Genomic DNA, 21,825 nt, shown 5'->3' with positions numbered 1-21,825 from the left:
GACATTCCCAAGTTCAAGATGTTGACATTACAACAGCTTTTACCTCTGCTGGTCAAAGATCACTGGATGGTAACTTTAGATCTCAAGGAAGCTTACCTTCATGTGCCTATAAGACTAAGTAGCAGGAAGTCGAGCTGGAAATTCTCATTATCAGTTCTCTGCATTGCCCTTTGGCTTATCTACTGAAAGGTTCTGGCTCCAGTGATAGCTTACTTCAGGCTAAAAGGAATTCAAATCTATCCTTACTTGGACGACTGCCTGATTCTGGCTCAAGAAAAGGAAGACCTTCTACAGCATCTGGAATATGTTATAGCAGTGCTAAGATGCCTAGGGAAATAAAGTCCAGTCTAGTACCCTCTCAAGACATGTGCTTTCTGGGTGTGAGACTGAATACAGCAGCCCAGATGGCCTTTTAACCCCGGACAAACAAAAGAGTCTATCCCTTTACTTCCATCAACTATCTCATCAGTCCGTGCTGACTGCAAGGACAGTCCTTCAAGCATTAGGGTTCATGGCATCTTGTATTCTGGTGCTAAACTGCATATGAGGAAGCTGCAATGGTATCTCAAAATGTATGGACACAGCACTGCCAGGATTTGGACACTGTCATTCAAATAATACCTTGCCTTCAAAAAGAATTTTCAGATTTTAGACAGATGGCCCTGACATTGCTTGGGGAGCTCATCTAAATGGAAAGTGGATACAAGACAAGTGGCCTGCCAGACTACAGCATCTACATATCAACATGAAGGAGAGATGTTAGTCCCAGTTTTGCATTAATGCTTTTCAGGAGTTACTTCTCCAGGGCAGGTGTTGATTCTAACAGACAACACAACTGTCATGTGGTACATCAACAAACAAGGGGAACACATTCTTATCCTCTATGCAGGCAAGCAATGATTTCAACTAACTCTTCAGGCAAGGTTTCTGCCGAGCACAGAACTCCTTAGCAGATGTGTTAAGCAGACAAATCATGGATCCCGTGGAAACTGGATCTTCATGTATTTCAGAAATTGACAGTGTCATGGGGAACTCCAGACATAGATCTGTTCGCTTCTCCACTAAACCACCAGCTGCCAAAGTTTTGCACAAAGGGGTTTCATCACACAGCTTGGAAAGTGGATGCTCTGTCTTTCAGTTGGAAAAATCTTCATGCACCTCTGCCTCTTCTTCCAAAGGTGCTCTTAAAGGTCAGACAAGACAAGCCAAGGATGATTTTAATAGCTCCAGATTGGCCTCGGCAACACTGGTATCCACTACTAAGGAGTCAAGCCTCCATGGCCTTTACCTTTGATTCCACATCTGTTGTCTCAGAAGGACGGTCATCTGCTCAATGTCAAGCTTCACTCTCTTCATCTAACAGCCTGGCATATTCTATGTTGAAACACAGCAGGTCTCAACTTCCTCAACAAGTTTTAAATGTGATTATGGAAGCTAGAAGACCTAGTACAAGAAAAATGGAAGAGATTTTTATTTTGGAGTACAGCAAGAATTTGGATATTTCTGAGCCTAATTTGAGTGTGGCTCTTCAATATCTTACTGAGTTATTGGACAAAGGTTTGTCCTTCTCTTCCATTAAAATTCATGCTGCAGCAATTTCAGCTCACTATGATTGTGACCCACCATTGTTTATCCTTTGTTCAAGCAGTTTCTTAGAGGGGCAAAGAATATAAGACCCCCCCTACTCCTGCTTGGGATCTCAATTTAAATACTTGTCATGGAAGACTGCTTTTCTGTTGGCTATTACTTCTGCAAGAAGGGTGTCTGAGTTGCAGGGATTTTCCATAAGGATAGGGTATCATTTAATCCTTCCTTTTGCCTAAGGGGGTTTCTAGTGTGGCTTTAAACCAAACTATTCATTGCACACTTTAGATGTATACAGGCAATAGTTGTTTGTTTCTTTAGTTCACAGGGCAAGCCTGTGTCAAAACAAACTATTTCTAGGTGGATTGGGTTTTGCATTGCATTTTGTTATTCCCATCATGGCAAGGAGATTCCAGCTGGGATTAGGCCTCATTCCATTTCTAAGGGGTGGCAACTAAGGATATTTTGGAGGCAGCTACTTGGGTCAGTGTACTTTTTCTCTAAGCATTATCACCCTCCTCTCTACTCTAAGTCTAGGGCTGGTTTTGCCACTATTATTTTGCATGTTGTTGTCTCCTGCTTCTGCTTTTTATGATTGCAGCCCCCCCCACCTCTGCTTTGGGATTCTACCCAATAGTTAGGACTGCAGCAATGTGGAATGAAGAACATAGTACAGTTTTGTACCTACCATAAATGTAGATGTTCCTCCTCCTTCCCTCTGTGTTTAGGGGTGGTTGTGTAGGTGAGGTTATATGCTGATATGCGTCGGGGTTGGTAGTACTACTGACTGGCTGGCGTGGCGTTCGTCGTGAGACCTGACGCAGCGTCATCTCTCTGGTATTCGGGCCGACTGAACATCTACATTTATGGTATGTACAAAACTGTACTTTTCCTGTAATGATTGAAGAAAACATGGAAAAATGCAAGCTATTGCATAGGAGCTTTGAACCAGCCTACTTTGGTTTCTTATAGGGAGAATCACTGCTTTTGCAATCTTTGGCTATGATGAGACTTAGAATAGTGTGTAAACCCAAATGGTTTATGATTTACTGTGATTGCTAACGTGTTATATGCAACTGGACTTATCCTATCATTTTGTAATTTTTTTTCTGTTCCTTTTACACTTGGATCTCTGTAGATCAGTGAAAGTCTTCCTCAGCAGAACTCTGCATCTGACATCTGCACAGTATGCTGTTTTTCCAGTGTGGGGCTTAAAGTTTGTGACTAAGAAACTTGACACTACTACCTCTTAAGCTAGCTTCTTATGTGGAGCAAAAATCTGTGTACTCTTATTAGCAATAATCTCTATGAGGAGGATTTCTAAAGTACATGCCTTAATGTGCAACAAATCCTTTACATTTTTTAAAACAATTTTGTAGTTCTGAGACCATTCATATTTAAAATGATTTCAGCCTATTTGTGAACCATTCTATTTAGTTTAACAGTCTGCCTCTCAAAGCAAGAAAGCAAAGTTTAAAGGTCGTTACATGACTTGGATGTACACAGGCAATGAAGATGATATGAGGAAAGGAATCTGTACATTTCTTCTGTATCCTTCATTAAAATGGACGTGGCTTCACATTATCATAGGTGTGTACTAGTAATGGCCCTGGAGCCATTACAAGCCTATCCCACAGAAGTGCCCTGGCATCGTGCCGCCCGACGTTAGTTCCCAGTGCCTCTATCAAGCAGACCCACTGGAGTGATCCCCGGGGTGAACTTTCTATTTTCCATCCACTCATTAAGATTTCTCTTGAAGAGGGCCAGTGAGGTGCTCTGCTTGACATGGATGGGAAGTCCATTCCAGAGCATGGGCAGTCAGTCTCTGGGTTATGAACCTGTCCCTCCAGTATGTTTTGTTGATTGTGGTAATGAGGTTGAGGTCTCTGGAGCATGTGATGTGGAGGGATTGGGATTTCTTTAGATGTAGCATTTCTAACAGAGTTGGAACAGACATGGCTTTGTAAGTCAAACAGAGATTGCCTTAGTAGACGATATGAGACAGTGAATAGCTGGAGTTTTTTTGAGTCTGTCCGTTTAGGACATGTATTTAAGGCCTAGGATCCTTTTCATGAGGTACTTTTGTGGCCTTTCCAGCTGTTGCATGTGTTTAGTGAGGTACATGCCAAATGAAGCGTTATACTCTGACTGGCCTAATGAGAGAAGAGCAGAGAGAGATAATGACCTCTTTTTTCCTGGATGCAAAATCCTTGGTAATGAAGTGTGCCACATATAAGGACTTTCTGACCATAGTGGCAATGTGGTGATCAGAGAGTTTGCTGTCAACCTGTGTCCCCAGATCTCTTATAATGCCTTCAGTGTTCATTGGGCTCCCATCGATGTGGTAATTAGTGGGAACTGAGTTTTTCCCAAAGGGGGGGGGGGGGCGCATTTTTTGGCATTAAGCGTAAGGCCATAGTTTCGACACTAGTCATTGGTCTCAGTGAGGACTTTCTGTAGGATGTCTACATCACTTGGGAAGTTAATAATGGCTCCCAGCTTGCAGACGTCTGTGAACTTGTCAGCCAGAGTCCCTCCGTGTTGGCCTGGACTTTGAGAAGTAGATGCCAAACAGGAGAGGACCCAGGACTGATCCCTGTGTGACTCCACTTGTGACTGGTTGGCAGTCTGACTTGGAATCCACTACTTTCACACACTGTAGGTTCTATCTGTAAGCTAATTTTAACCTACCTAGTGATATAGCGGTTGATGCTAAGGTTGGTGAGTTTATCAATAATTCCTGAGTGGGGAATGGTATCAAAGGCCTTTGCCAGATCGAGGTAGGCTATATGAACTACCTTGCCCTCATCCACAGTTCTGGTGACTTGACTCAAAGAAATCAACCAGGTTCAAGGTGGATTGTTCATTGTATTTCATTTTGTTATGATAAATCCAATAAAACCGTCCCAGTCCACCAGCACTGCTGCTGTTTCTGATTATTTTAAGTCTCTGTTACCAGTATACATGTAAAACTGATATTTCATCTCTTTCCACATTTGGTGAGCACTGTGTGCTAGATACCTGCCCATTTGTTATAGTACAGCTAGTCTTGCATGAATACAGTACAGGTTTGTAAGTTGCTCGTAATTACAGGAAAGCAGTATTAATGCCACCCTTATCATTCCTCTTAGGTGGGGGGTTTTGTCCTTTTTCATAGCCTGGCATTTTTCAGTATCTAATAACATGATGATAATGATGTACTTATGCTTAACAGTTATTGAAGGTGAAATATAGGTTCATAGGTGTGTATCAGGCTAGCAACCACTAGAGCCCGTATAAGTGTAGCTATGCAACTGAAATGTGACACACATACTTGGTTTATATAGAGGGTGATTTAAATAAAATTTGTAAAAGAATGAAGTTGGTGGGTGCTGAAATGCTGTTATGAACAAGACCGTAAACTATGCTGCAATGCAGAGCTGACGGTATTATGTGGGCAAATTGACAGGAAGGATGGTGACAAAGTGATGTATAGAACTCCTAATGACCTTGCCCTGCAATACAATGTACCCATTTAGCTAAAAAAAATTTTTTCTCTGACCTATTTGCCAGCTATCTGCTGATTATCTCTCCATCTCTTGGCCTGTTATTTGTTCCCATTCACTGGGGACAAGAGAGGGCATTACCCAGGCAGCCATCAGGTCTGGTTTTGTTATTTTTTTCTATTTATACCCTAGTCGCCTGTGTGCATAAGCTACCTACAAGAGGTTGTACTGTGGGTTGGGCTCGCTGGGAATTCTCCCCATTTCTGTGAGTATATATCCCAGCATGCAACCCCCGCCGCCTGCTGTGAGGTGCTACAAGCTGACCTCACAAGTCGGCTTAAGGAGTGGTCCTGCAAGTATGTGTCCCTTCACTTCTCTCTCATCTCCACCCAGTTCCTCCAGTACCAAGGTCACTTATCGGATCCCAGTCAAAGGGCTGAGTCAGGGCAATGTCCCTCTATTTATTTATTTAATTATTAACTGCTGGGACTTGTTTACTGGGATAGTCCAACTGGGTAGAAAGCTACCCCTTTTCATTGATGGCCTAGGGAGAAAATCTCCTGAAAAATGTCAACATTACATGAGGAAAATAATGACTACCATGGAGCTGGGGAGTTTAGCAGACTTAAAACTGTTTAGCTTAACCTTTGCTGTTGCTTTGTTGAATTGGACTCTTTGTATCTGCAAAGCTGCTGCTACTTTAAATTCTTGCAAATTTATTTTCATTACTTTAGTCATACTGTCTCTGCACCTTGGCCTGTGCTGTATCTGCCTTCTTTAATCATAAATGTTTCCCAAAATTGCCTTTAACAGTTGCTAATGTAGTACTCTGTTGTACCTTGTGCACACGAGCATATTGACAAGCCTTAGTGCAGTGCAGTCCTTTAAGCTTGGCTTCAGAGCAGTGATACAGCTGTGTATTAAGCAGCATATTCTCATTTTTATTGACTGCTTTCAATGTATTGATTTATATAATGAGGATGTTAAAAATGCTGTTTCTAAGACAGACAGATTTATTTTTCTTAACTGCGCATTGCTGACTGGAGTGTTCTTACATTTTGTTATACATGTAGTTATATTTGTTGCAGATGCGAGCATCCCTGCAAGAAACAATACATTCATTCAGGGTCACCAACGAAGAACTGCTAGCAAAAGGACAGAGCAATTCCCAGGATATAGCAGCATGCAACAAGGCTTGTAATGTAAGTGGGTTTTTTTTCCATTCCATTTTTGGCTATTGCATTATTTGTAGGAGTTTGCTGTGAGCAGTACAGTAACAGAGCCATGCAGTGAAATATGTAAGTGTGAAATGCAAAGCAGTTTGCCATTATCACTGAAAAATTGTCATCTTTTAAATTTAAAATAGATTTGGATTTCATATGAGGAGTTCTAATGTTAGATTAACTTCTGGAATTTCCTTTTCTGCCATTCTACTTTGAATGTTTGTATTTTCTCTTTCGTCGCAGTACTCAGGGCTATTCGTGTAGTTCCAGTTGGCACAAACTGTAGCATCACACACTGGGATAGAAGAGTGTATATTTTCCCTGTAACCATTATCCTCTCCTGACATTTAGTTTGGATCTTGATCCCACTGTTCATCATAAGTGTATGTGTTTTATGCTTAGGAGGCATCCTTGTTGCTGCATAATTGCTGCAAAGCATCAAAGCATGCAGAGTTGCCCATCTCCTTTTCTTTTGAGTTTAGTGACAAGGCACAAGTCCAGTTAGAGTACTGTACCCTGTTGTGTAACCTACTTATGTACCATCTGGTATAGGCAGAAGGCACAGAGATTCTTCACAAAGGGGGTTAAAGGGCTTTAAGACTTGTGTTCTAGCCAAAGACTACAGCAACACATTATCTTGCATGTGTTTCATCACCTTCATGGAAGAACCTATGTCTGAAATGCAGAGCATTAAATGGACCCTTGTTATTCGAATCATTTTGCTTAGAATGCCCCCTGCTGGATCTGAACACAAGACCACTAAGCCTCAGTAAAAATGATCAGCTGTGTCATGAAACATGACTGCTTCATATCTCAAAGACTTTGACAGCTATGAAATAAATTCCCAACTCTCTGTTATACCCAGTCCATCAATTCATACATTCAGAAAGGAGTTGGATGACTACATGGGCACCCACAAGTTTATCATGGAACCCAAGGCATCAAACTCCCTCCATGACCAATAGGCCTCGAGTGTGTTCACTAAACCTGTGGATTGTTGGACTTCCAAGATGGTTGCACATTGAGTAACAGTGAAATCCTGGCTCTCCCGGTCTGACAACGGAAGCTTGGCAGAGAAAGCCAGTGGACCAAGTTTTCTTGGTAAATGTCAGTAACTGACCAGTAAGTACACTGCATATATGCCAGAAAAAATGAAATATGAAGGACCGGGAGGAAAATTAGCTACAACGTTCAGGGGAAAAAAACACAGACTGGGAAAGCTACTGCAGTTCAGAAAGAAGCCGTGCAAGTTCCCGCCATGACTTCCAGTAACCTAGAGGAAGGTATAAAGCAGCTGCACACAGACCTGGTTAAAATAAACAAAATACTGATGGGAGTATATCAACACAAAAAAAGCTAGAAAGTGGAAGAAACGTTTAGCAGATATTCAGATAAGGCGACAGAACTACAAAATTCAGAGGTTGAAATGAAAAGGCTGGCTGAATATGAGACACTGCAAGAAGAGATGTTTAAAAAATAATAGAATTAGAGGGCAGAGCACGTAGAGAAAACCTTATGTTTTCTGCTGTACCAGAGAAGCTGGAAGGATCAGACTGTATTTTATGAAAGTACAAATAAGCAACTGGACTGGCATTCCACAACAAGAATTGTTACTTGAAAGGCCACATTGTGTGTATGCTCCAAACCTGGTTATGAAAAAACAGCCTATACCTGTAATACTAAAAATGCAGTCTTACCAGCAGAAGGAGTTGATTCTGACACAACTGTGGCAGAAGGACAGAGTACTAAAAGTCAGAGGCAACAGAGTGTTTGTGGAGAACGACTACTCATTGCACACCAGGCAGAAGAATAAATGTATTCCATTATATAGGGCATGCCAAGAAGCAGGCATGAGATTCAAACTGCTGTACCCAGCTTTCCTCAAAATATTTTTCCGTGAAGGAGCAAAAACATTTTTGATGAAGTACATGCTAAGGAAGAAATACAGAAGTTTGTCCAAGAAAAAGTGAGCTTTGAAACGGAAGGAAATTCTGCTTCTTGTTCTGCTGGTAATAGACCATAGAGCAACACTGCCAGTGAAACCTTTCCCAGTGTTTCAATGGAAAATGATTGAGAGAGAGAAAAACACAGGTTGACTAGAAGAATCGAAAGTGCACTGGAGATGTAGAGACAGGGTTTGGGAGATGGAGATAAAACAGGAATAAAACAAAAGAATCTGGAAATATTGGACTTTTTTGGACTTTGTTAAACTTGTAGGGAACTCTAAAGCATATACCTGACTCCATGTCGTTAATCTTTGGAAAAATATTCAGGGGGAATAGGAGAGCGAGAGAGTTAACTGCAAGTAATACAAATCTTTTTCTCAACAGTATTACTTAAGTGGTGAATGATTTTCTGTGCATGTTATAAAGTTTATTTCAGTTATTTTTAAGTGCAACGGGGATACTAATGTAAATAGGTGCTTCTGTTTGTTTTTTGTTTCTTTCTCTATTTCGTTGTCGTGTCTTAAGAAATGTAGGCACTACAATAAAAAAAAAAAAAAAAAAAGGATCTCGTTAAAAGAGAGTGTGTGGTTCTTCCATTATTGTATAGGGGAATAACTGTTAGACTTGTGTAGTAACAAGTTTTGACAGAAAGCAAGTAAATGTAAAAGAATTTTGAATATTATAAATAATTTTTTTCTAGTAAACAATCCTTTATCTGGTTCTCATGTCACTAGCAGACTAATCTGATAAAGAGAAGTGGCATGGAGAAAATGTTTTCTGAAAGTATTCATGTTTCCCAGCTGGGAGAGCTGTAAAGATTAGGGCAAAACCAGACCGCACTTAATACTATCACAGGCTCTACCAAACATCTTAGCATGTGTAAGCTTTCTTTCTGTTTAGCTCCAGTCTGTGTGTCTGTGTGTCTGTGTGTCTGTGTGTGTGTGTGTGTGTGTGTGTGTGTGTGTGTGTGTGTGTGTGTGTGTTTGTAACTTATGTTCCTATTAAGGGGGTAAAACCTCAATATTTGAAGATGTACATAGTTGTGTGTGTTAAGTTAATAGGCTTTAGAAGGGTATTGGGGTTTGTGTGTGTATTTTTATTTTAAGGTTTTCAATAAAACAAAAAGTTCTATAAGATATGACATAGGCTCAAATGGAGATGACAAGAAACAGTTGTATAAGAGAGGAACCTGCCAAACAGTGCTTGCATATAACACAAAAGCTGGAACTAGACAGTTAAAAAAAAGCTGTTGTACATAAAAGGTGGGAATAGTAATTCCACAAGAATATGATTTTTTTCTATAATGTCTTTAAATGTTAATGGTCTCGCAAATCCAAAAAAGAAAGAGTAGTGAACTCTATTAAAAAAAATGTAGAGTGCAAATAACTATGCTATAGGAGACGCACTTGGAAGGAACTGAACATGTGAATTTGATAAAGGATATGATTTTATTCATGTCATTATTCATTACCATAGGGTCTTGGCTCTGTCATCGGATCCAAGCTGGCAAAATTCAAATAGATCCAAGGTTCAAGCTCCTGTCTCTCCCATAATGCCCTGCTGCCGTCTAACCCCCCCCCCCCAGATCTCATTTGTCACTATTCAATACGGATATGATTCCTTGTCTCTTGCATCCAGATAAGTGTTTGGTTTCTGCTTTTTGCTTTACCTTGGTGTAGTTTAGTGGGTTTACCTCCTTGTAGGTGAAGAAGTTTAGCCAAAGTGTTACACGAAAAGTGCTTAATCTTATTCAGTTTTCAGTACTTTTGTGTTCTACAATAAAGTGGATATCTGGTCAGTTGAGAAGACTTTTGTGTTTTCAAGGTTGTGTTCATGATGTTCTTCGTGTTTCACTGTTGCAGTCATTACATTTGAGTAATCTGCTGGCAGGTTGCCCTCATTCGGCCTGAATAACAAAGTCTTGGGTCCTGCGTCAGGTGCTGTCTCCTCTTCCATGACGTTGGGTCGTCAGGGGTATAAAACGTGCAGCCGACGCCATTTTATTCAGTCTTTCTTGCCATGCGGTGCCCGAAGCAGAAGCAGTTCGCAAGTGCCGGTCGGCAGACTCCTGAAATTTTCGCATTCGAGTTTCAGAACCGAAGTCTTCAACTAAAGCGAAGTACCCCGTTGGGGAAACTTTTTCTTGCTCCTTATCGATGTCAGTAAAACTTAATTGCATTACTTGTGGGAAGCAAATACCTCATAAGGATTTTCATTTTTTACTGTATTCCTTGCCTAGGCTCAGATCATAACGTGCCTTACTGTCGGTTTTGTGCTAGATTTAACCAACACACTATTAAGCGTCTGTATATTTTTGCTTCAAAATATTTTGGATCCAGATTTAATTACCCTGAAATGTCGTCTGTTAGAAATCCGACTACCGGAGTTCACAAAAAACTCAAAGAAAAAGACAGACACAGACCAATGAGGTCCAAAACCGACGACAAAGCTTCTCCTAAGCTAGTTGCCGGTTCGCCGGTACTCAGTGAGGCGCTTTCGCAGCCTCTGATACCTGCTACTTTTGAGTCGCAGGCCTCTACCGAGACCCATGCGGAGTCCGGTATGCAGCGAAAGTCTCAGAGTATTGAACCCGTGGATGTCTCTCCCTTGGATGGGTCCGGAGCCGCTGAGCAGGCACCATCTTCTGAGGGTGTTTTCAGGCCTCAACATTTTTATATAAATCCGACGCCAGCTTCAAAAACAAGATCAAAAACATGTAAGTCTAAAAAACCGACGCATGAGCCACGTGCTCAAGCCCCTATGCCTAAAACACAGATGGTCAAAATGGCTGAGGACTTAATTACCTTGATCAGGGGTTCCCACCCCACCCCCTCCCCCCCCCACTAAGAGGCCTAGGCAAGACACTGATTATGAATCTTCAGATCAGGTTTCCCTTTCTTCTGATTCCTCTTCTGATCAGGAATTTTCTATTCCACCTGTGAGGTTCAGATGCAGAAGAATCCATCCCATCTGCATCTCCTCCTGAGGATTATTCTTTTGGAGAAACCTTGCATACTTTAAGGGAACATTTTCATTGGGAGAGTCAGGATTTTCTCAGAATCAAAAAAGAGGTTTAGGGATTTCCTCCTTCTTCCTCAACATAGGCCTTTGACAATACCTCCTGTATTAGACTTTGTTGATGATATATTTTCGGAATCAAGCATGGCTCCTGATTCCCTACCTTTGGCTCCTAGTAAGCCAGACAGATATTTACAGGGTTCCTGACTCCCACAAATTTCTATTCAAAAATCCTGCTGCTGATCCGGAGACTATCTCACAGGGTCCCAAAGTGCAAAGGCCTCTACAGCCAAAACTCCTACTCCCTCTGATAGAGATTCCAGGGCGCTGGATAAATGGGGAAAAAAGGTTTATACGTCTGCAACCTTGGCAATTAGGGCCTTCAGTTTCATATGCTCAAATATCAACAGCATGTTATGGGCTTATTGAAACAGAAAATTATGTTGATTTCTGATTGTGTGGAAAATAAAGAATTACAGCAATTATTGCATGCAGCAGAACAGGTTGGAAAGTATACTTTGCAATGTGGTTTTGATTACTTGGAGGCCTCTTGCAGGGCCGCAGTTACTGGATCTGTGATTAGAAGGCATGCCAACTCAGAGCAAAATCTGCCCGATCATGTTAAAGCTAAATTGTTGGATGCCCCTTTATAGCATGATACTCTGTTTGGTAATAAGGCAGAAGAGGTTTTAAAGAAAATGGAAGACAAAGCTAAATCTATGCAAACTGTAAAAGATGTCTTACAAGTGCAGCCACCCAGGTTCAGTAGAGCTGTGATGGATGTCATTTTTGGAAGCCAGAAGGCCTAGTACTAGAAAATCTTATGCTGATAAATGGAAGAGATTCTGTGCTTGGAACCAAGCACAAGGAACGGACACAGCAAAACCAAATATCCCTCAGATATTACAATACTTGACTGAGATGCTTGACAAGGGCCTGTCTTTTTCTTCAATAAAACTCCATGCCTCTGTCATCTCGGCTCATTACAACACTGAGCCTCCCCTGTTTTCTCATCCTCTGCTAAAACAGTATCTTAGAGGGGCCAAAAATTTAAGGCCTCCCAGAAGATCACCAACTCCTGCATGGGACCTCAATTATGTGCTGGAAAAACTCACCCTGCCTCCTTTTGAACCAGCAGCTACTGCGGATATAAAATTTATAGCTTGGAAAGCCGCTTTCCTCTTGGCAATCACTTCAGCAAGAAGGGTTTCAGAACTACAGGCTTTCACGGCTGTGGAGCCTTTTTATTACATTTTACCCGAAAAGGGTGTCCCTCAGGACTAATCCTTCCTTTATGCCTAAGGTGGTATCCAGTGTGGTTCTTAACCAAACAGTTCATCTGCCAATATTTTACCCAAATCCGCAGAACAAGGGGGAGCAGATTCTGCATTCGTTGGACGTACACAGACAACTAAGATTCTACTTAAACAGGACCAAATCTCTTAAGAAAGTCTGAGCAACTACTGGTGGCATTTGCTTCAGGATCAGAGGGGAAGGCTATATCAAAGCAGACTTATTTCTAAGTGGATAAGCCACTGCATTCGTTTCTGCTACTTGCACCATGGTAAACCTGTGCCCAAGGGAATCCGGTCACATTCCACCAGGGCTGCCTCTACCTCAGCAGCCTTTCTCAGAGGAGTTCCAACCAAAGGCATTCTAGAAGCTGCTACTTGGAGCCCTGTTCATACCTTCACAAAGCATTATAATTTGCCTCTCTTCTCCAAATCCAGGGCAGACTTTGCCACTGCAGTTCTGCAGTGCCTTATAGCCACTCCTAATGCTATTTAGTTCCATCCTCCCATCCATAGCTTTGGAATTCTACCCAAATGTAATGACTGCAACAGTGAAACACGAACACAGTGCAGTTGTGTACACTTACCATAAATGTAGATATTCAAGTGTATTCACTGTTGCAGTCCGGGTTACCCACCCGCCATCCCCCTTTTCTATAACTTCTCTTTCCTTCACTATATTCTAAAGCCTTTGTGGTGTATTTGCTTTTAGATGAAGGTAACGTTTATGTTGCTAAAAGTGCATTTACATATATTGCTGTTTATTTATAGATATATATATTTTTTTGCTCCCCATTTGGGGGGGCACCTGACATCTGGAGTTAGAAAAACTGAATAAAATGGCGTTGGCTACATGTTTTATACCCCTGACGTCATGGAAGAGGAGACAGCAACCAACGCAGGACCCAAGACTTTCTTATTCAGGCCGACTGAGGGCAACCTGCCAGCAGATTACCCAAATGTAGTGACTGCAACAATGAATACACTCGAACATCTGCATTTATGGTAAGTGTACACAACTGTACTTTTCCAGTCCTTGTAGGTTGAGATAGATTTTGTGTAGTAGTTCCCTCCCCTCCCTTAGTTTTAGCTAGATAGGTAGTTTGTTGCTGTTTGGGAGGTTTTGGTGCCCTTTTTTCTCTTGGCCATTAGGGCACTTGTAATCAGTGTTTTTCTGTAGTTGTGTGTTTTTGACCCTTATGTCTGTAAAGCCTTCTGGTTTTAAAAAGTGCTCCTCATGTAATCGGAAGATGCCCAATTTCGACTCACGCAAGGAATGCTTATATTGTTTAGGGACTCCTCACCTGGAGGCTGAATATGACATTTGTGCCGCATTCAACCCTTGGGCCTTGGCAGAGTGCCATAATAAACTCCTTCTGAAAGGCATGGCTTGGGGGGGACCTTTCGTTTCCTCTTCTAAGGCTTCCTCTTTGGATCCAAAGAGGAAGACCCCTTCCTTGCTGTAGATCAGTATGTATACCTTTAAGAAGCATTCCATGGGCTTGCACAAGTGTATAAATACTGAGCACGTGCGAGCATGACTGCCATTTTGTAGTTAGCTGTTGAGATGTAAGCATGCATGTCTGTGTAGCCTGTCAGTTAATCAGTTTGTTTATATTTTGTACTGCTGTTATCCATCCTGATGTTTCTATGCAATAAAGCATGTAAATGAACGATCCTGCCTGTTTGTCTTCAGTTATAAACCAAGACGAGAGACATGGTGTCAGAATGGGATACAGATTCAAGACCAAGATGCACTCAGTTAATGGTGGCCTGCACCTGTCGCCCTTGGGATTCCGGATACTGGCTAAGGCTCTTGCCACCCCTATAGTGCCTTTTTTAGGCAAGGTTCAAATGACATATTCACTACCGTAACAGGTACAAGCAAGCAAAATCTGAGGGTAATGCTACTCAATGCTAGAAGTCTAAACCTCAAAATACATTCACTCGAGGCACTCCTTAAACTGGAGAACATCGACATCTGTGCAGTGACAGAGACCTGGTTCAAGGATCCAGAGAGCACCCCTGCATATTACCAGGCTATAATTCATACCACACGTTTTGGCCACCTAACCTGGACCGCAACACTAAAGGTGGAGGCGTGTCATATTCATTAAAGATATCCACACCTCCAAGCTAGCTGCTCAGCATAATGTATCCGAGATTATCCAAGTGCAACTAACTCTGGGCAAGACCGCAATCCAAATTGTAACTTGCTACAGATCCCCCACCATGCCCCAGGATTCCCACTCCTCATTTCTTGATACACTGGAAAATATTAGGGTACAACCCAACACCCTAATAGGCGATTTCAACTACCCCACCATTAACTGGGAAAACTACTCATGTGCCAACTCTTTTGCTCAACATTTTCTGGAATTTATAAATTCCAACGCCTTGGATCAACTTATCCACACCCCCACCAGGGGCAGCAATATCCTAGACCTGGTCATTACCACCATGGGCGACCGGTGTTCCACACCAGAGATCAATTCCTCATTGGTCAGCTCCAACCACAAGCTAATTAGCTTAGACATCCACATCCCGCCCCCACCCCCCATTAGGGAAACCACCATAAAAAAATTTTTCCAAAGCCAACTTCATGCTGCTTAAGACAGAAGTGGCAAACTTCACGACACCCATGCAGATGGACAATAGAGGTACGACTGCTGAATCCTACACAAATGCACTTTATAAGCACTTGCACGAGTGCATGGATCGTGCAATCCCTAACAGAACCAGGATGCTATCCTCCAAAAACAGGAAGCCAATCTGGTGGTCCCCTGCCATAAACAAACTCTACAGCAGAAGAAAGAAACTGTTGCAAAAAAGAGTAAAATCCCTTGACTGGAAGAACTCCCTGGTCAGTCTCAGTAAGAAGCTGAGATCCCTCATAAAATCCTCCAAAGCTAGTTATGAAAACAAAATCGCCACCGATTCTAAAGACAAGCACAAAGTATTTTATAGCCATGTCAAGAATCTCAATGGCAACACTCAGATCTGCAGTAAGTTACAGCACAATGGCACTAAATATATAGAACCAACTGACATTGCCAACATCCTGGCAGATAGGTTCATTGCTAATTTTTACCTCCCCCACCCCATCCCCTAAAGGGCCCATCTCTATACCGGAAGAATGCAAAGTTCCTGTAATCACGGCTGCACAGATAAAAAACACACTCCAACGACAAGAACACAACATCCATGGGACCTGACAACATCCCAGGCTGCGTTCTACGTGAACCACAGAATGAACTGGCACCCCACCTAAGCATCATGTTCAATCATAGCCTCACCTCAGGCTTTGTGCCCACTGAATGGCGTACAGTGATGGTTATCCCACTCCACAAAGGGGGAGCCACAACGGACCCTGTGAACTACCGCCCCATTAGCCTAACGAGCCTGGTCTGCAAGGCCATGGAACGTATCATCATGGAACTTATAAACCAATACATTGGTAATCTTCAAACTCTGAACCCCACCCAGTTCGGGTTTGTAAAAGGCAGATCATGTCTCCTAAACCTGATTGACCTCTTTGAAGCAGTCACCAAAGCTGTAGACTAGGGTAAGGTGGTTCACACAGCCAGTCTAGATCTCGCCAAGGCTTTTGATACCATCCCCCACTCTGGAATTATAGATAAACTCACTAAACTAGGTATAAATCCCTATGTCACAAGATGGGTTGTCAACTGGTTAACTGATAAGAGCCCACACTGTGAAAGTAGAAGACTCCAAATCCGATTTCAGACCAGTGACAAGTGGAGTACCCCAGGGTTCAGTCCTGGGTCCTCCCCTGTTTGGTATCTACTTTTCTGAAGTACAGGCGAACACAGAAGATCTTTGGCTAACAAAGTTTGCAGATGACTTCAAACTAGGAACCATAATTGAAACTCCTAACGATGTGGACATCCTACAAGGGCTTCACTGAGACAGATGCCTGGTGTCAAAGCCATGGCCTCAAGCTCAATGCCAAAAAGTGCATTGTCATCCCCTTTGGTAAAAACTCTGTACCCATGAGCTACCACAAAGGTGGTAGTCTACTTAACACCGAAAGTGTGATAAGTATCCTTGGGAACACAGGTGGACAGTAGTCTCTCCTTTGATAATCACATTGCCACAGTAGTCAGGAAATCCTATGTGGCACACCTCACCACAAAAGGTTTCTCATCCAGGAAAAGAGGTCATTGTTCCCCTCTACTCGTCACTCATTACACCCATTATATAGAGTACAACGTCCCTTTTGGTATGTACCAAGACATCTACAACAACTGGGATTACTGGCCTCAAACAGACGCCCTACTCAGACAGTCTCAAAAAACTCCAGCTTTGCTCAGTCGCATATCGCCTACTCAGAGGTGATCTCTGCCTAACATACAAAGCTATGTCAAACCCAGAGCTGTTAGACATGCTCCAGTTAAAGAAATCCTAATCCCTCCAAGCTACATGCTCTAGGAACCTAAACCTTGTCACCACAATAAACAGAACATGCTGGAGGGATAGATTCCTGTCCCAGAGACTTCCCATACTCTGGAACAAACTATCTATCTATATCAAACAAAGTTCCTCATTAGTACTCTTCAAGAAAATCTTGATGATTGATGGGAAATAGGAAATTCACCCCAGGGATCACTTCTGTGGCTCTGTTCGACAGGGGCTCAGGAGAATAATTTTCTTGGGTGACGAAAGCCAGGGTACCTTTTTGGCTAGGCTTGTATAAGCCCTAGGGCCGATAGCCTAGTACCTACCTATGAATATAGAGGAATGGTTCATCCCTACTGCACGTACTACTTGTAAAACAGGTCGGAAACGAATTCCAGGTATTAAAACTTGCTTAAATTGTTTCTTATTCAAAAAATATAAAACAAAGCACTCAGAACGCTCAAAATGAATTTCTACTTAAATGAAATGTCCGAATCTTTGACATATTGATAAAAATATTCAAAATAGTTATGAAAATGAAACAATATCCAAATCACACAAAATGAATAAAATAAGGGAAACTGCATTTTTTTGCTATGTGCTACTTATTTGCATTAACTAAAGCTATTTAAGATATCCGAAGTGTATGAAGTGTTTGCATGTTTGTGCAGTATTGCAGTGCAGTTATTTTGCAAAATACAGCCATTTCAAAGTATATTTCGCAAATGAATATTTGAATATTTCAGACAAGCTAAGGGAGTGGCAATGGGGGCCAGTTGTGCCCCCATTTACACCAGCTTAGTTATGGCAAGAGGGGAAGAGCACTATGTGTTTAGTACTAGGTTTAAACATGATTGATTATTCTACGGACGCTATTTGGATGATATTTTTATTTTGTGGAAGAGTGATATTGGTGGGGGATGAATTTGTTGAATACATAAATGGAGTTTGTCCCTATTTCAAGTTCACCCACAGTTTTAGTGTTGACAATATTGATTGTTTTGATGTCAACATCACAAGAAATACTGAGTTGGGCACATTTGTATCAAAAGTTTATCGTAAACCCACTTATTCTGTTTTTTGAAGTTTAATAGTAACCACCCCTTTCACATGAAGAGAAATCTCATCTGGGGCAGATGATCAGGGGGGCAATAATGTGTTCCACTAGGACTAACTTGGAACAGGAATTGGGTACCTTGGTATGGATGTTTATCTCAAGGGGTTACCCGGATTGCCTGGTCCAAGCACTATGTTTAGAAATTTCAGAAGGTTGGGGTTCCAAATTTAAGCCCCTGCTTGGGCAGGATGAGATGATATCAAAAACTTACCATGATATAATTGATACAGATAGCTATTCTCATTCCTCTTTTAGTCACTCTAATTCCATGTTGACTCAGTTTGGCTCATTTGGTTTGAAAGTGAGAAACATACTCAAGAGAAACTGGGTAATTTTGGAATGCAACAGTGAAGTGGTTAGTACTTTGAAGAATGGTCCGACCTTTACCCACAAAGTAGTTAATTTAAAATTTTACTTTGAACATCCAATTGCTAGGAAGGATGAAAGAGGTACGAGACCATGTGGGAAATGCAATTACTGTACATATGTAGTTAAAGCACTGGACATGGAGGTGGGTGACCCCCCTTTCAGGTCACGCTAGCTGGAGGTAACCGCAACACTTACGGACTGGTTTACCTCAGTGTTTGTAGTACCTGCAAAAGTTTTTACATAGGGAAGACAGAGAGGTCCTTTAAAAGAATTTATGAACACATATATGCAGTCCATACCAACAATTTAAATAATGCATTTTGTAAGCATTCCCTCACCTGTGTAGATTTTTCAGGTTTTAGGATTGGTATTATGGAAAGTATTCCTAGGAACCCCAGAGGGAGTAACTGGGCAAATCTAGTAGGTAAAATTAGTTGAAATAGCAGCTCAGTTTAAACTCATGTCAACCACCTGGGTTGAATGAACATTTGTCTCTGGTTGAGAGAGCTGCCACCTTGTAACCACACACAAAAAAAAATTTATAACATTTTAAAATTTATCTTTACATGTGTTTTTTGTGTATTTTTAATTAGGGTACTGTATTTTTAAGAACTACTTACCTTAATTGGTAGCATTATTTAAAATGTAACAGAATTTTGGTTAGATTTGATAAAGTCTGTATGTGGACAGACGGAAGTGCTTATCTGGATTGTTTTTATTCATTGAACTTTTTATTGGTGTGGCGTTTCACATTAAATTTTCATTTTTCTACTGGATTCTTCTCATTCATTTTGGGAAACGTTTCTGCTGCTGGTTTAGTGCTCCATTGAGTGGTTGTTTTGTGTTTTACTAGTCCTGTTACCACTTGTATCCACATTGTTTTTACCAGTTTTTTGCAAAGTACAGTATTTCGAAGAGTTTATTGTGCGTTTGAATGTCATTACAAATATCTGCTGTATGTGCATGTTCGTATATAATTACAAGGGCCATATTTACAGTGTGTTTAAGCATATTTTGTTGGCATGGCTGAAGGTTTTCATAGACCAGGTCCACTTGTATCTGATAATAATATTGCTGAAAACTGGAGAGTGTTTGAGCGAGAGTACAATATTTTCATATAAGCTGCATTTTCTGACAAAGATGCAAATACAAAGGCATTTATTCTGCTTAATTTAGCTGGTTCATAAGGCATAGAAGGAGAGCGTTCATTTGTGTATGCACCTATTGTGTTTGCAGGGGAGGGGGAAACCGCCATATAGTGGTACTTGGCTGAGTCATGGGAAAATCCTGAGTGCTTAAAATGTAAATTTAGAGAAATGTGTAACCCCCAAATGAATATTACAATGGAAAGGCAGTTATTTTATACAAGAGATCAAAAGCCTGGGGAAACTTTAGCAGCATATAGGTTCATAGGTGTGTACTAGGCTAATGGCCGTGGAGCCTTTACAAGCCTAGCCCATAGGATTACCCTAACAAAATGCCACCCAACCTTAGTTCCCAGTGCCTCTGTCGAGTAGAGCCACTGGAGTGATCCCCGGGGTGAATTTTCTATTTCCCATCCACTCATCAAGATTTTTCTTGGAGGGCCAGTGAGGTGCTCTGTTTGACATGTATGGGAAGTTTATTCCATAGCATGGGTAGTCTCTGGGTTATGAACCTGTCCGTCCAGCACGTTCTGTTGATTGTGGTAATGAGGTTGAGGTCTCTGGAGTGTGTGGTGCGGAGGGATTTGGATTTCTTTAAATGTAGCATTTCTAACAGAGTTTGGTCAGACATGGCTTTGTAAGTCAAGCTGAGATTGCCTCTAAGTAGGCGATATGAGACGGAGAATAGCTGGAGTTTTTTTGAGTTTGTCCATACAGGACAAGTGTTTAAGGCCTAGGATCCTTTTTGTGAAGTACTTTTGCAGCCTCTCCAGTTGTTGCAGGTGTCTAGTGAGGTACATGCCAAATGGGGCATTGTACTCAATCATTGGCCTAATGAGGGAAGAGTAGAGTTAGACAATGACCTCTTTCTTCCTGGATGCAAAACCCTTAGTAATGAGATGTGCCACATAGAAGGACTTTCTGACCACAGTGGCAATGTGGTGGTCGAAAGAGAGGTTGCTGTCAACCTGTGTTCCCAGATCTCTTATAACACCTTCTGTGTTCAGTGGACTACCATTGATGTGGTAATTCATGGGAACTGGGTTTTTCCCAAAGGGGATGATTACAAATTTTTTGGCATTAAGCTTAAGGCCATGGTTCTGACACCAGTCTTTGTTCTCAGTGAGGCCTTTCTGTAGGATGTGTACATCACTTGGGGAGTTAATAATGGCTCCCAACTTGCAATTGTCTGCGAACTTTGTCAGCCAGAGTCCCTTTGTGTTGCCCTGGACTTCTGAGAAGTAGATACCAAACAAAAGAGGACCCAGGGCCAATCCCTGTGGGACTCCACTCGTGACTGGTCGGCAGTCTGACTTGGAGTCAGCTGCTTTCACACTGTGGGTTCTATCTGTGAGCCAGTTTGCATCCCACCTAGTGATATGGGGGCTGATTCCTAGCTTAGTGAGTTATTTTAGGATTCCTGAGTGGGGGATGGTATCAAAGGCCTTGACCAGATCAAGGTAGGCTGTATGAACCACCTTGCCTTCATCTAGAGCTATGGTGACTGACTCAGAAGTTTGCCAAGTTGAGCAGGCATGATCTACCCTTCACAGAACCAAACTGTGTGGGATCCAGAGTTTGGAGATCCCTATATCATTGTTTATTAGGTCCATGATGATGCGTTCCATAGCTTTGCATATCAGACTTGTCAGGCTAATGGGGAGATAGTTCCCAGGGTCTGTAGTCTATCCTCCTTTGTGGAGAGGGATGACTTATAGCAGTGCGCCATTCCGTAGGGACAAAGCCTGAGGTGAGGCTTTGATTGAACAGGGCACACAGGTGAAGTGCCAATTTACTCTGTAGGTCATGTAGAACACAGCCAGGGATATTGTCAGGTCCCATAGAAGCTGTATTCTTGGTCTTGGACAGTGCTGTTTTAACCTGTGCAGCAGTAATACTGGGTGCATGGCAATCTACTGGTATTGTGATTGGTCCTTTGGGGGGGAGGGATAAAGTTGGCACTGAATTTTTCGGCCAGTATATTGGCAATATCTTTTGGCTCGTTATAGGAGGTACCATTGTGCAGTAGCTCAGAGCAAATCTGGATATTGCCGTGGAGATTCTTTACATAACTATAGAAGAGCTTGTGGTTGTCTTTACTATCTGCTGCAATTCTGTTTTCATAGCTAGCTTTACAGGATTTGATGAGGGATCTCAACTTTTTGTTGAGGCTAATAAGGGAGTTTTTCCAGTCTTGGGACTTCACCTTATTTTGTATCAGTTTCCT

The 21,825-nt window shown here is 41.8% G+C and overlaps 1 protein-coding gene across 1 annotated transcript in view; it reads left to right on the top strand.

Moving 5' to 3' along the window:
* The window catches only part of TMEM214 (transmembrane protein 214), a gene marked incomplete in the record, with an annotated part of 1,377,439 nt that overhangs the window by 956,589 nt on the left and 399,025 nt on the right, over positions 1-21,825 (top strand). Inside the window, 1 exon segment of the mRNA XM_044062865.1 lies at positions 6,158-6,271. Coding sequence (XP_043918800.1) covers positions 6,158-6,271 — 114 coding nt within the window.

This window comes from Protopterus annectens, chromosome 2.part1, assembly GCF_019279795.1.
Source record: "Protopterus annectens isolate FY-2018-M chromosome 2.part1, PAN1.0, whole genome shotgun sequence".
Lineage (NCBI taxonomy): Eukaryota > Metazoa > Chordata > Ceratodontiformes > Protopteridae > Protopterus > Protopterus annectens.
Note: the sequence above shows the minus strand (reverse complement) of the source record. Positions and strands in the feature narration are given on the sequence as shown.